A 15,231-nucleotide genomic window follows, 5' to 3' on the forward strand; every position below is an offset into this window, starting at 1 on the left:
ATCCAGCCTCCCCCAATTTTTGCCTGCAAATGCAACCATTTTGCACCCAAAAGCAGATGAATCCAGCCTCTTTCAAAGCTACCGCAAGTGTTACAGGCAAGTGCATGCACACTGTGATTCACTCTACTCTGATTTAAACTTAATAGAGGAACCATCACCGTTTTCTCTGGCGAAATGTGGTTAACCAGGGGTCACTTGTCATACATTCGTGTAGGAACTGTCACTGAAGACTTCACAGGCTATGTGCTTGACTTCATTGTTTTGTCAAATTTCAGTTTGGGATGCCAGCTTGGCCCCAAGGAAGGCGACCTAAGGTACATGTGGTGGCGAGCCAGCCACACATGTCAAAAAGCAGTTCAAGCAAGCCTGCCCAAATTGAAGTTGAGGCAGCACAAATGTTCTTCGGCCGCTCATTGCAAATGCGTGGACTTCGCTACACGACTACACTGTGCGATGGCGACAGTGACAAATTTAATAGGTTGCAGGAAGCAGAAGTTTATATAGGATTAAATTACTCATGTGCATAAGCTCATGGGCATAGCCCTTGGTACCCCCTGCAGAAACAAATAAAAGTAGAAGACAAGCCAAGTCTTGGCGGAAAGGAAAAACTTACAGGCGAGCTCCTCACAAAGCTCACAATGTACTATGGCTGGGCTCTGAAAGCGCTCCAAAGCAACATTGAAGGAATGTAGAAAGCTATCTGGGCCACTTTCTATCGCACAGTTTCTGCACACGGTCGCGGGATCGAATCCCGGCCATGGCGGCCACATTTCGATGGTGGCGAAATGCGAAAACACCCGTGTACTTAGATTTAGGTGCACGTTAAAGAACCCCGGGTAATAGAAATTTCCAGAGTTCCCCACTGCGGCGTGCCTAATAATCAAAGTGGTTTTGGCACGTAAAACCCCATAATTTAATTAGTTTCTGCACACGCAAACCCAAGGCATGATCATTGGCCAAGTAGTGACGAGCATTGGTGCAAGTATAACAAGGCTATTGCAAAGCAGGGGAGCCCACCAAAACGCCGCCATAACCTACCAGAGTATGTGGCCAATGTCTTGCTGCCTGTATTTACACACCTCTCCAACAGAAAGTTGCTTAAACATTGTCAGCTAGGCAAAGCCCAAATAAAAGCCTAGACTCCACCATTAGGTCCCTGGTCCCCAAAAATAAAAAAGATTTCAATAAATAAATAAACAAGGTAAAGAATCACGATTGCCCTTTGCTGTCGAAGCCGCTGTGGCCAAAGCTGTCGCAAGCTTCAATGCAGGCAAGGAGAGCAACTGCAGCAGTCCTGAAAGAACTAAACCGAACCTGCATTAACCTTGAAAGATCCACAGAAAAGAACTGGCACTGGCTAGTGACATTTGAGAGGAAGCAAATGCATGCTGAAACATTCCGGTATGCCATGAAAAGAAAGCACAGAACAGAAACCAATGAAGATTATATGCCTGGTAGATCCTAGGATCACTCACGCAAAGTTATGCCTTTTTATTGTGGAATATAAATTTTTCACATGTTTTCAAGCTTGCTTCATTGTTCTCCCAAAACAAGTTTTTTTCATTACGTAATGGACTATTTGCCACAATATGTTTGGGCCTAGTTGTTGGATTCTAATGTATCCTGCTTCATTTAAAAGCTTATACTCTGGTTAGTGCACAAAAGCCAAAAAACCTTATATTTAAGCACATCTGTGAGTGTATAAGCAGTAAAAGTTTGTCAACAAGCTGAGTTTCAAAAAGTCAACTTTTTTACTGGTAAAGCTAAATTTACGATTATGGTTTTCTTGCACACTCTAATGCAACTTTTTGATAGGAAAATTCTAAAAAGTATTTGTAGAAAATTCAGAATCCTAATATCTATTTGTGGTAGGCAAAACTCGATTGCACATTTGTTTTTAGTGTGCAAAAATACAGTATGGGTGAAAGTTTCACTCAGAAGTACTTAAAACGAAAAAAAAAAATTCCAAACCAGTGTCTTCCCGGGATACTTTTAAAGCCCTGAAAGGTTTCAGCTAACCACTGTTGAAGAAACTTGTGAAGAAAATTACGATTAGGGCTGCTTCATAATTCTGCGGTTTTATGAATTCAGTTCTAAGAAAAATTTATTTTGCACAGTTGTCATAAGCTAATATGTTTGCATCTGAGGATCTTTTCATGCAGTCTATGAAGCAAGTTAATAATAATAATAATATTTGGGGTTTTACGTGCCAAAACCACTTTCTGATTATGAGGCACGCCGTAGTGGAGGACTCCGGAAATTTTGACCACCTGGGGTTCTTTAACGTGCACCTAAATCTAAGCACACGGGTGTTTTCGCATTTCGCCCCCATCGAAATGCGGCCGCCGTGGCCGGGATTCGATCCCGCGACCTCGTGCTCAGCAGCCCAACACCATAGCCACTGAGCAACCACGGCGGGTATGAAGCAAGTTATAAGCTGTGGCGGTCATGGAAACTGACTATTTGTGCGATAAAAAAAGATTAACCTATGATAAACTCAAAATCACAATGACGTGTTATTGGAATGGCTGTGATAATAGAGGGCTTAAAACAGGTGAGCATTTTTTTAGTGTTACAGAATTTTAAAAAACAGCCTGTGGCAGGTGCTAATTCTAGTCCATGAGCTGGATTATTCAGAGACAGACATTACTTAAACGAGAAATTGAAACACACATTCAACAAAATAATAAAAAATTTGTCTTAATTAATTTACGGCACATATTGCAATTTATGAATTGTAGCCGGTGGGTTCGCAAGGTGTGTTCACTTAGAGTAAATTTTTAGAATGACAGTTTTGAGATATTCAATGCTAAAGGGTGCAATGAAATACATGGGCATTCCAGTTACTTTTCCGCTTCAATGCATAAAGTAGCGCTTTGTTAGAAAAGTAAAATCGTGCATTTTTACTGCTAGTTTGAAGGTGCATATCTTGAAACCAGGGGAATCCTCAAGGTTTGTTACAAGTGGATATGCCTTGCAAGCTCTCTGGCTACAATTAGTAAATTTCATTATGTCTTGTAAATTAATTTGTTATTTAGGGAATTTCGTTCAATTATTTGATTGTGTTTTAATTTATTGCGCGAGTAATGTCCGCCTCTTTGAATAATCCAGCTCCAGGGCTAGAATTATGCTGTCTGCCGCAGGTAATTTTTGAAAATATTGTAAAACTTTCAAATTATTACCCTGTCGGTGACCCATACTCTACGATAATTCAAGGTCACTGTTTGCAGAATTGGACAAGGCTGTATGATCAAGTCTGGGATCGTGTATTTATTCCGTTTAGCATTGTGAGTATCTGACAGAGGCACTGGTATTACCACTACCTGAATATCTAGTATCATTGGCTCGTTTTCTCTTTTGTTTACTAGGTCACAGATACGTGTATTGTGGGATGTTTTAAAATTTGGCTCTAGTATCACTTGCCGTCCCACTGCTGAGATCCTTTTCTCCAGATGTCTCAAGATGTCATGTCTTGTTATCCGAGTATGGTGTGTCCGGTGATGTCTAAAGGATGTGACCCAAGGACTCATCTGAATCACAGCCAGCTCTGCAACGTTTTGAGACATCTTTTCCCCTCTTGAGGTGGGTGAGGTTTGGCATGAATCCGATGTGAAATTTTACCAAGTCCATGAACTCCTTTCCTTTAAGAAACGCCAGGTTGTTGATACCTTTGCATTTTTGCGTTCTACCGATGTTCTCTCATCGAATGGTTTGTGACATAGATCCCCAAAATTCCAGAGAATTTTTTGACACTATAACTTTTGATTTTTGTGGAAGCATAGTTTGTCAGCCTGATCCCTTGCATCTGAGATAGTTTTCTTTGTAGTTGTGTAAACACAGACTGAGTTAGTTGCATCAGCTAGTTTGGCATATCTCTTGAGCCTCAGAGCTGGGATTGTTGTCCAGAAACATTGTACGCCCAAACCTCTGTCATCTACAGATGCTTAGAAGAAACCCATTGGCACATCCTGGGGAAGAGCCAACCATCTTTGTACCACTGATTTAACTACTCTATCGAATGTTAAAAGTGTTTCTGAAGATGCAGGGCCCAATGTCAAACGACTCATCAAATACTGCAACAGCTGGAAGCGCCAAATGACCAGTCTCTGCTGTGGCTTGAACAAAGCTTTGGACAGCTGCTCTAGGAGAGTCATTAGCTCTTCACATATTGAACCTTGAGTTCTCCCATTTGCTGAAAACGCAAGTGGTTGACAGCATGGTAGGCTTGATTTCCTCTCCGAGCAATTAGAATATGATGTCATCACAGATCTTTAATTTATTATCTCTACCAGAGGGCAGGATCACCAATGTGGATTTGGTAGCATTTGCCTTCATTCCCCCTACAAACAAAGAGTTTTCAAGTCAATTCAGGTGAACCCTAGGTACTGGAACCGATTCTGCAGTCAGAACAAGATCGTCAGTGAAAGCCAGTGCAGAAACTTTTAGAACACCGCTGCAAAATGCACATTCGGGATGAGGCCTTTCAAGAAGTTCATCGATTATTAGATTGAAGAGAAGGGGACTGAGAGGGTCACCCTGTTGAACTCCAGCAGCTGTATGCACCAGTAGTTTTTTTAGTGAAACATAAGAATGGTCGAAGCGGTCTCATAGAAGTTCTTCACATAGGAGAGGAAGTCTTCTGCCACACCTTTTCACCGCTGCCCCAGAAGTATAGCACAATGTGCAATTGTATCGAAAGCTTTGACTGTATCAAGCGTGGCCATTGAGAGCAGTTTCAATGAGCGACGAGCCTCATTTATTATTGTTGCCAACAAGATGTTTTCGGCACATTCATCGGAGAGGATAAAAGCCCATTGTCTCTTGTCTAACTCAATGCCCGCCAACAACCGCCTGGAGTAGATTTATGCCGAAACCTCTCCAATACATGTGGTATAGTTATTGGCCTGTGCTCGGAAGCCATCAAGGCCCCCAGTTAACTGAATATTGTTCTAGCCTGGCACAAAAAGAGAGGCAACCTCTTCAGAAGCATCAATAAATTCAGTAGGACTGTCAAAATCATCATTGGTACTTTCCTCAATCGCTTTTCAGAGAAACCTTCTGGTGCTGAAGCTTGCAAGCATTGAAGTTTTTATATCCGAAGCTGTGATCAATGTCTGTGGGTTGATGGTCACAGCAGACTTCAGACATTGGCCTTTACCGATGCAGGGGCAGCTGTCTCTCAACTGCTGCCACTCCACCAAGAAAGATTGAGGATACTCAACTGCTGGGGTAGCTTGACCATCAAGGACCATCCTGGCACAGAGATTATTTCTTTCAGTAGAATTCTTGCATTTCTGCATACTCTCTCTTCTTTCGTTTTCGATTCCTCTCTCCAAGTGGCCGTTTAGGTGCTGTCGATGTCAGTGCTCTATCATCAGCAAACACTTCTTTCAGATAAGCATTAAGTGTAGATGAGATATCCTGGTCCTCCAAGAAGCACTTGGCAATTTCCCGCAGGTATGTACCACAGCTTGGTATGAACGAGGAGGTGATTTACTTGTAAGGTTGCAAAGTACATCCTTTACTTTCTGCCTTAGGTCCTCCTCTTCTTGATTTTCATCATGGATAACCTCTCCAGGCTCACTCCCATCATGCTGCTGACTTCCAGAGGGTGCAGCTGTTCTCAATCGTTTGGGTTTCCCGTACCAGGTTTCTGTATGCCAGCAATCTTTGGTGAGACTTGATTGTGTTGAATGTTCAATTCTGGAATCTTTTTCCAGAATTCTGGGATAATCTGCGTGCAGTCACTGGTGCAGTCTCATCTGGTGCTGGCGAGTCGGAGGTGGCTGAAGGTGTAGCACTGCTATCTTGCCTGCTCAGGACATCTATGTCAGTGCTAGAGTTCAAGCCATAATCCACCATTGAAGCCACACAATTGGGTGTTTGGTTTGACTATTCCATTATATGAGAACGCTCACTTGAATGCACTGTTCCTCACTCACTTGTTCCTCTGAAATGCAATCTGCACTTCTCGTGCAGTCACTAGGACAGTTCAACTCAGACACCTCTATTGAGATTGCTACTGGTTGTTTATGTTTCATCCGAGTCTTATAGAGACTCAAGCCACATTTTGTGTCAAATTCTCTTAGGCACGTGTCGCACATGAACCTTGTGCCTACCAGAGGGGTTGCAGCCCTGCCAGTCTCGCCACTATGCCTGGAAGTGCACATCACGTCCAAGGCTTGATGCTGCTGCCGCTCGGCAGTGTTGTGTCTGCAAGTACGCAGCAGCCTACTTGCCAGAACACATGTTTATTGCCACTTCCAATACAATGGAAAAGAACCACAAGGCACTTACGTGGCCGTCTTATACAGCTATACAGAGCTGCTAATCAGTGACATCACAGACACACACACACAGGCATGTGCGCTCTATCTAAGACACACAATTCAAGACTTCAGTGACGGCAGAGTGCCACTAAAGGTTCTATCTAAAGGTGATGACACGACACTCCCTTCCCCCCCATAGTGTTCTTAGTAGTGGTCGGGCGGTCGACTTTGCTAGGTGCTGCGTCGAAGCTCCTGTTGGAAAGATGGCGATGTGCAGACGATGGGTCCGGAGGGGTGGCCTGTTTGTCGGTAGCTACTGCCTTCTCACCTACTTGATCGCTGTCAGGCATCTTTTGCGCACCTTCGTCATTTACAGGGTGTGCACCTAGAGACCTGCGAGAGAGACAATGTCTTGGCTACATGCTGGCAGTTCGGTGTTTGGAGACAGCGCCTGAACCGTCTCTTGCGCTCCGCCATCGTTTACAGGGTGTGCAGCTTGAGACGTGCGAGACACAATGTCTTGGCTACATGCTGGCGGGTTTGGAGATGGTGCATGAACCGATTGTGGGAAGCAGTCCTGGAATGTTCGCGGTCGCAGATTATCAACATGAACGTACTGCTCTTCGTTCCCTATCCCGACCACATAAGTGCTTGAACTCGCACGTTTATTTACCTTGCCGCTCAACCACTCCCCTTCCCCGGGTCGTAGACCCTGTACATGGACGCTTTCTCCTTCCTCGAAGTCCCTCCATGCACCTCGTCGCTGATTTGCCAACTGATTTGTTCGCTTAAGTTTTTCTTTCATCCTTTGCTCGATATCCTGATGGAGAAGGCTCAACCTTGTCCTAGGTTTCCACCATAAGAATAGCTAGGCCGGTGTGTCTTCAGTGACCCCTGTTGGCGTGTTCCTATAATTGAATAGGAACTGGTCGATCCGGTGCTGGAGAGACTTCATCTGCCCATTTCTTTGTTCATCCATGACCTGCTTAAAAAGATTTTTTTAAAGTCAGTACACAACTCTCCGTGCTGCCATTCGATGCTGGGTGATAAGGAGGCAATTAAGTGTGCCGAATGTCATTCCGACTCATGAACGTCTCAAAAAGTGCTGATGTAAAATGACAAACACTTCAACCCACTTTGAATAGGAGTCAACTAGCACTAGAAACGAATGCTGGTCACGATGAGCAAAATTCAAGTGCACACCCGGCGCCTAGACACTCCCCATGACATTACAGGAACTTTGGGTGCTGCATTTTGGGTCAACTGGCATGTGACATATTCTTTCACTGTTTGTTCAACGTCTTGCGTAAGGCGGGGCCACCACATGTGGCCTCTAGACAGCATTTTCATATATGCCATTCCAGGATGGCCTTCATGCAACAACGATAGCACTTTCCCACGAAGAGACATTGGCACTATCACTCGGTTTCCCCACGTCACGCATTCTCGGTCAGCAGAACACTCACTTCGTCGCACAAAATATGGCGCCAAAGCGTCGTCACACTTTTGAAGGCCAGCCGACCTGCGTGTAAAACAACGCCTTTGATAACAGCTTGTCCTTGCTTGTTTCCTCTCTAATGTCTTCTGCCAAGAGTAGCTCGTCCAGCGTAGAAAAACCTATGTACACGTCACACACGTCATCTGTGCACCCGTCACCTGTGTTCGGAAGCGGCAGGCGTGAAAGTGTGTCAGCGTTGCCGATATCCCGTGATTTGCGATAAACCCATTTGTAGTCATAAGCACCAATCTGTAAGGCCCAACGCTGCACGCGCGCCGCCGACATAGCAGGAATTGGCTTACCGTGTCCTAATAGCCCCACTAAGGGTTGATGGTCGGAGTAGATCCCAAATTTCCGCCCGAAAAGGTACTTGTGAAACTTCTTTAGCCCGTACATTACAGCCAGAGCTTCTTTTTCGATATGGGCGTACGCCTGCTCCGTTTTAGTCAGAGTCTCACAAAAGCCATTGGTCTTTCTTCAGATCCTTTCTTGTGAAAAAGGACTGCACCTAAACCATACGAAGACGCGTTGCAAACCAGCCCTAGCTCCTTGGAAGGGTCATAGCAAATGAGTACGGACACACTCAGCAGTCAGCCCTTGGATGCTTGGAAGGTTTTTTTCTGCGGAAGCCGTCCATTTCCACTTAACATTCTCAGCTAGCAAGTCATATAATGGTTTAAGCTGTGCTGACATGTTCGGCACGAATTTCCAATAGAAATTTAACAAGCCTAAGTAGGCGCGTAGCTCGGTCTTGTTTTTTGGCGTTGGTGCTTCTTTGATAGTGCGCTGCTTGCCTTCTGAAGAACGGATTGCTCTGTCATCAATCACATAACCCAAATAGGTCACAGCCTTCGCAAAAAACTTGCATTTCTCCTTTCGCAATTTCACACCCCGTTCCTTGAACCGTGTCAGCACAGCTACGACCTTATTATAGCATTCTTCCATTGTTTCTCCTGCTATTAACACAGCATCAAGATAATATGACACTTTGTCTAAACCCTTTAGCATGTCATCCATCATGGCTTGGAAAATAGATGGAGCACTTGTTATTCCGTACGGCATACGAGTGTATGGAAAAAGGCCTAGGTGGGTGTTCACAGTGACCAAAGGTTGCGAATCAGGGTGCAGCTGCAACTGTTGGTACGCTGTAGAAAGGTCAAGAACAGTAAAACATTTGCATCCGTGCAGCATGACAAAACATCTTCCAGTGTTGGCAAAGGGTAATAATCGGTTCTCAGACAATGGTTTACAATCACTTTGTAGTCTCCACATATGCGAACTTTGTTGTTAGCCTCGGGTACGACTACTAGGGGCCTAGCCCAATCACTTTGCTGTACAAGCACCAGTACTCCCGATTCCACTAGTGAATGTAATTCCTGTGCTACGGCGTCCCTGAGTGCAAATGGCACAGGTCGGTGCTTACAGAAAACAGGTGTACTGCTGCCTTTTAGCACTAAGTTCACCGATGTGTCAGCCATCAGTCCTAGTGCCGGCTCAAACACTTCCGAAAATTTTTCTATGACTGCGGCTGATTTATCAAAACCGATATTACACACGCTCGTCCAATCCAGCTTCAAAGCCTCTAGCCAATTACGTCCCAACAACAAAGTGTCACACATTTGTGGTGTTTGGACTACAATTAAAGGCAAGGTTGCTGTTTGGCCATTGTGCTCTTCGCGCACCGTCAACTTGCCTGTAATTGCCAGTGGAACACTTCCGTAAGTTTTTAGCCGTACTACAACTTTCTAGAGGTAAATCAGACCAATATTGCCGGTACATCTTTTCTGGTAAGATAGACACAGATGCTCCTGTGTCAACTTGCATTTTGACATTCCTACCTGCCACCCTAACTTTCACAATGTAGCTGCCGTCATTACTGTTAAATGAAAAAATATGGCTCAGCAAAATATTGTCCTCACCACTTATACTGTCCGAGTCACCGGAGCCTTCTAAACCAGTGCTCTCTTCAAGGGCGTGTACCGAATGTGGTGTCATTCTGCAGACCCTTGCCAGGTGTCCCACCTTTTTGCAAGCACGGCATCAATATTTGTGAAAGGGGCAGGTTGCGGTGGTATGCGTTGATCCGCAACGGAAACAGTCACTTGATTCGGCTTGCCACTCCGTGTTCTTGCTCGCTGCCCGTCTTGTCCATGCGATGGCCTCGGATTTTCTTTGTTGGGGTTGCTGGACCAGGTTCACCTCGCTGAGATCTTTAGGGTGAATCTTCCTTGTTTCGGTGCGGGCAAGTTCCCCGCTTTTGGCAAGGTCATAAGCAGCTTGGAACGTCAGGGTACTCTTCTTGAAGAGCTCGGCTTGTGCTGTTTCGTTTCTCAGTCCGGCCACTAACAGATCCCGCAAAGCATCATCCAGAAATTGCCCGAACTCACAAGATGCAGCCAACCTTTTCAGTTCTAATGCAAACGTAGCAACTGGTTCGTTTTCTTGCTGCAACCTACGGTTGAACCGGAATCTTTCCGCTATCACCAAGGGCTTCAGTGAATAGTGCCCTTTGAGAGCCCTGACCAGTTCGTCGTATGTTTTGGCTTCGGGCTTCACTGGGGCCAACAAATTCTTCAACATGCGGTAGGCCTGTTTTCCAATGGCCGTCACAAAAGCAGATACCTTCAAGTCGTCGCTGACATGGGTGGCACTGATGTAGTGTTCAAAGCGCTCGACATAAGATTCGAAGTCTTCGTCTCCCTCCTCCGTGAACGGCTCGAAGCGGCAGAAGGAAGCTATGCTGTGGTAGTCCGCCTGCTGTTCCCAAACTACTGGAGCTGCAACCAGCGCTTCAACCGTTATCGTCCGTTATGAGAATCCCATCCTCTTCGCCACTGTTGTGTCTTCAAGTACGCAGCAGCCTACTTGCCAGAACACATGCTTATAGCCCACTTGCAATACAACGGAAAAGAACCACAAGGCACTTACGTGGCTGTCTTACATAGCTATACAGAGCTACTAATCAGTGACATCACAGACACACACACACAGGCACGTGCGTTCTATCTAAGATACACAATTCAAGACTTCAGTGATGTCAGAGTGCCACTACAGGTTCTGTCTAAAAGGGGTTGACACAACAGGCAGCATCTTTCTTTTGGATTTCTTTCGAACATTTTGCCATGCGACAAAGCTCAGAAAAGCTCCTCGCCTGTTTGCCTTTCTTGTTGCGTTGAACCTGTTGAGTTAGGTAAATAATCTTGGCCAAGGAAGCGGTGGCAGGGAAAATCATGAGCAGGTGAGAGTGGGGCTTGTGTACTTAAGTCGTCACTTACTTCTATGCTGCACATGAAAGTACAGTGACAACTGGTTATTTTAGCCCATGACATGAATAGACTACAGTACCACTAGCATCACTGTGTCTTATTGAACAAAGTGTACAAATTTGAAGACGTGGAAAAAGAATACTGTTTTTATGTACTCCTTATGCGATTGTAAATATATAAACTTGGCTTCACTCTTCTATTTATGAATCTGACATCATCCCTGCCTACATTTTGTAAACAAATTGCAACTACCATACTGGTAGTGTAACACTAGCAAAAATAGCCTGCAGTCTCAAAAAGACATTGGCATTCCCAAGCATAAGAGTGTATGGTGCGCACTTCAGTTTTATGGGTCTTACTTTTAAGACATGTTTGTAAATGGCCAGACGTGTTAATTTCTCTATAAAATTTTATAATTTTTACACAGCCGTCAGCGAAGAAACTGACTGGTGATTTTAGTCGGTCAGTATAAACTTGGTCACTTAAACTACCGGTAATAAGATAAATAACTGTGAGCAGCTCTTGACTACGGTTTTTATGTTTTCTTTATGACTTGTTACACAGTCGGCACAGCTGCAAGTGGACTCAGTTTCTGTGGTCAACTTGGCTTTCGTATCCAGCTTACTAATTTCTGAATTTAGCATTGGAGAAGGTATCCCTTAATACAAGATGCTCTAGCTGTCTCTAGCCTATGCCTAGGCATCACCAAAAGTAGTGGACTATTCTAGTCTGTTGTCGCATAGATGTAACAGCATGCAAGCCAATCAATAAGACAAACCAAGAAAAAACTGCAAATAGTTTATTGGGTGAACTTGTGCTCTCTATAGTAAAGTACAAACAACTCTGTGGCTGTGATAACAGCAAATGCAGTCGTTTGTCATCGAATCAAATGACAGCACTTTCATTTGGCTGCTTTTATACATGTGTTAGCGAATCTTCCAGATGCACTTGCGGTGACCAGGCAGATTACAAAACATGCCACAGACATTTCTGAGCACACGTGAAGACCATGATAGGCCCATCTTTCTGTAAAGAATGACAACATTCAAGAGGCATGTGTTGTCTGATACTGTGAGTGTATTCTCACCTGGCTGCAGAAAAGTACTAATAATAACAAAACTGCACAGTCAAGACAAGCAATTGAAATTGAATGAAATGTGTGTGGCAGAACTCTTCCTCCCCTTTCCTGCTTCAGAAAGCATCCCAATGCTGTGGACAGAATGTGACAGCAGTAGCTGGAATTGTGTGAGCACACAAGAAAAAGACCAATAGAGAAAAATGTTCTTCAGGAGTGCTCTAACGGATTCACTATAAAAAGCTATAATAAAGATAAGAATGACAGTATGATCAACTTCTTGGAATTAGTGCTGGATAATTTCCTCAGCTGTGGATCAAGTGATCTCATCACCTTATTTTGATGTTAAGGAAGCAAGCTCACATTGTAAAGCACCTTCTACTTTATCCAAAAGAAAATGCATCAAAGATTAAGTTCTGTGTGTAAATTCTATTGTTACAGTCATCGAATAATAAATTCTGACATGATCAATTATTTAATATAGACAGCTTCGTGGTACCACCACTGGGCCCATAGAGTTATTAACTCAATTTTTGGACACCATAAAAGTGCGACTTTATAAATGTTTGACTCCACCTACATGACTACTTGCTAATTCAGTCATTGAGTCAGGCAAAAAGAATTAATTTTGCTTTGAACATTGGCAACATGGTTACTGGGAGTCGCCAACACTTTGAAGCCTAGTCAATCTAGTAGTCACATGGCAACTGGGGGTTGCCAACACTTTGAAGCCTAGTCAGTCAAGTAGTCATGAAACCCATTGCAGTAGCTCAGTGGCTATGGCGTTGCGCTGCTGAGCTCAAGGTCACAGGTTCAATCCTGCCTGCAGTGGTCACGTTTAGATAGGGGCTGCTCGTGTACTTAAATATATGTGCACATCACCTCTTTCGTAACCATGCCTACATAAGTTGATAAATTTGACCGACAGTTTTTCTATGCATTGTTAATCATTTCCGTCTGAATTCTTCTACTTGCAAGATCATGCACCATCTGAAATTACGACTGAATTTAACTATTTGTCAGATTTGACAATTTTTGGCAGAGTGGGGAGTATGAAAAAATAAAACTGGAGGTATCGTCAGGACTAGCCGCCAATTGCTCTTGGCACTTCTTCAATGATGATACAAACGTTTTTATTAAAGGATAGCTGGAAGGCCGATAATGTGAAAGTGAACTGGAAGATGGCCGTTGCGGTAGCCTAATTGGTAAAGCACCACATGTGTAGTGTGGAAGATGTGGGTTCGGCTCCCACCTGCTACAAATTATCTTTTGTCTGCTCTCATTTTCATTTATTTCATTAATAAAGCAATTTGCCTCTTCCCCAGGGTTTGAAATTCGTCATTTCATTGCTTATTTCATGTCCCAATGAAGCTTGTATGTGCTGCTAAAGGAACAGGCTTACATGAACTGTGTATGCAAACCACCAGAATATTGCAAGTAGGTGCACCTCTTTTCTTTGTAATTAAATAACTAATTCTTACATAATACCTGAACACATAGTATCGACTCATATTCATCTCTAAAGAACACTGGCCTCTTAATGGAATAGCACATTGTATTAATCAGCTTCTTTAATTTACTTAATTTCCTATGGTTTAGATTGCAGTGCGTGCTGCGGTATGTACAACTGTGACACAAGGAGTATAAAAGCCTTAAATATATTTACGTGCATGTGCCAATGTGATATGGGATATAGAAAATGTGACGTTTGCAGTGCACAAGCATAACCATTGCATTGCATTACATGTTGCATAGGATGAAATTGCACGAAATTGTATGCATTGTCATTAGTAGTAGTAGTAGTATAGCATTATTTGTATAGCCTTTATGTAACCACTCCGCTTCACTTGGACCCCAACATGTGCATTCGATCTTCATCATTATTTACACATTTTAATTAGTCATAACACATAATTTATTTCGCCTTTGCCATCTCTGGCTTCATTCTGTTTATTCGTATGGTTGTGACCAACAAGAAAAGTTGAGCCCCTCAGATCACTCATTGGTAGTGTATGTCCTGCAGCATTTAAACAATAAGTATTCTTTCTTTTTCCATTTAGAAGGTACTACACCTATTCATGTAAACTGTGTATAAAATGCTAGCACAGCCCTTGTTACAATATAGAAACATTCAGAACCATCACCAGCAGTACCTGACAACTTAAAAAAGTACACAGCTAAGCACCTAAGTTTATTCTAGGTACTCTTATAAGGCCAATTAACAGCCCACCAAATTAAAACAGACATACTAACTGTGTTTCCAAAGACCTACTGCTTCACTGAAATTTGTTTATTCGCTTTTTGATAGAGTGACTAACTATGAAAGAAAAAGTTATCTCCAGCCACCAGCTTGGCAGTCCAGCTGAACCTGTAATGACAAATATGTGTGGCCATGTTTCACACACTGCAAACATTTCAAACTTTCAAATATTCTACTTTCTTGTATATGTGGAAAGCTGGAATGACCTATCAAGTAGACTGCTCAATCTGTATGTGTTTCTAATTTTGTTGACAGAACGCAGACTTTTTTTCTAAGCAGAGATTCTTCTGTCATATACTATTTCTTGTCACTTACTCGGATTGCTTTTTTCTTTCGGGTGTTTGTGCCATGGAGCGTTGCCAGTCTGTGTGTGCCTATTTTGAGGATAGTGCAAATCCTTTGTATTGCCTCCTATACCCACTTCTTTCTGCACCTCGAAAAAGGTTTGCAGCAATCACACGTCAGTAAATAAATATCAGAAAAATATGTCCACACTGTATCTGCTGCTGTAGTACTTTAAACATGCTGTTCGTATTGTATAGTTGCCTAACCTTGGCCGAAACGTTTTTGTGCTATAGGCAACAAAGGCTGAGCATTCAGTTGCTTTCATATGCTGTGGCCCACATTTAGCTTACCTCACAACTACTGCAGCTTGAAGCCTTTATTTTTTTATATGTACACTCACATTAAAAGTGCAACTTCAAAAATGAAATTCCAAAGTTTTTTAGAAGTTTCATGTCTTCATAAGCTTCTTTTTCTTCTTTTTTTTTGTCCTTTTTTTTTCCCCCATCTTGCATGGCATTGCTATTTGTTCCCGGTATTTTCTTCTCTCTTCCCCTGTGCAGTCATGTTTCAGCTATAAA

The 15,231-nt window shown here is 43.2% G+C and overlaps 1 protein-coding gene across 1 annotated transcript; it reads right to left on the minus strand.

Moving 5' to 3' along the window:
* Window positions 1–9,477: 9,477 nt before the first annotated feature.
* On the minus strand, window positions 9,478–10,646 carry LOC139052324 (uncharacterized). Its single transcript, XM_070529418.1, has 2 exons — window positions 10,637–10,646; window positions 9,478–10,556 (listed from the first exon to the last, which is right to left on the minus strand). Exons 1-2 carry the CDS (start codon window positions 10,644–10,646, stop codon window positions 9,808–9,810), a joined length of 759 nt encoding a protein of 252 aa, XP_070385519.1. The 3' UTR covers window positions 9,478–9,807.
* Between the last annotated feature and the right edge of the window lie 4,585 nt (window positions 10,647–15,231).

Source organism: Dermacentor albipictus, unplaced genomic scaffold, assembly GCF_038994185.2.
Source record: "Dermacentor albipictus isolate Rhodes 1998 colony unplaced genomic scaffold, USDA_Dalb.pri_finalv2 scaffold_21, whole genome shotgun sequence".
Taxonomy (NCBI): domain Eukaryota; kingdom Metazoa; phylum Arthropoda; class Arachnida; order Ixodida; family Ixodidae; genus Dermacentor; species Dermacentor albipictus.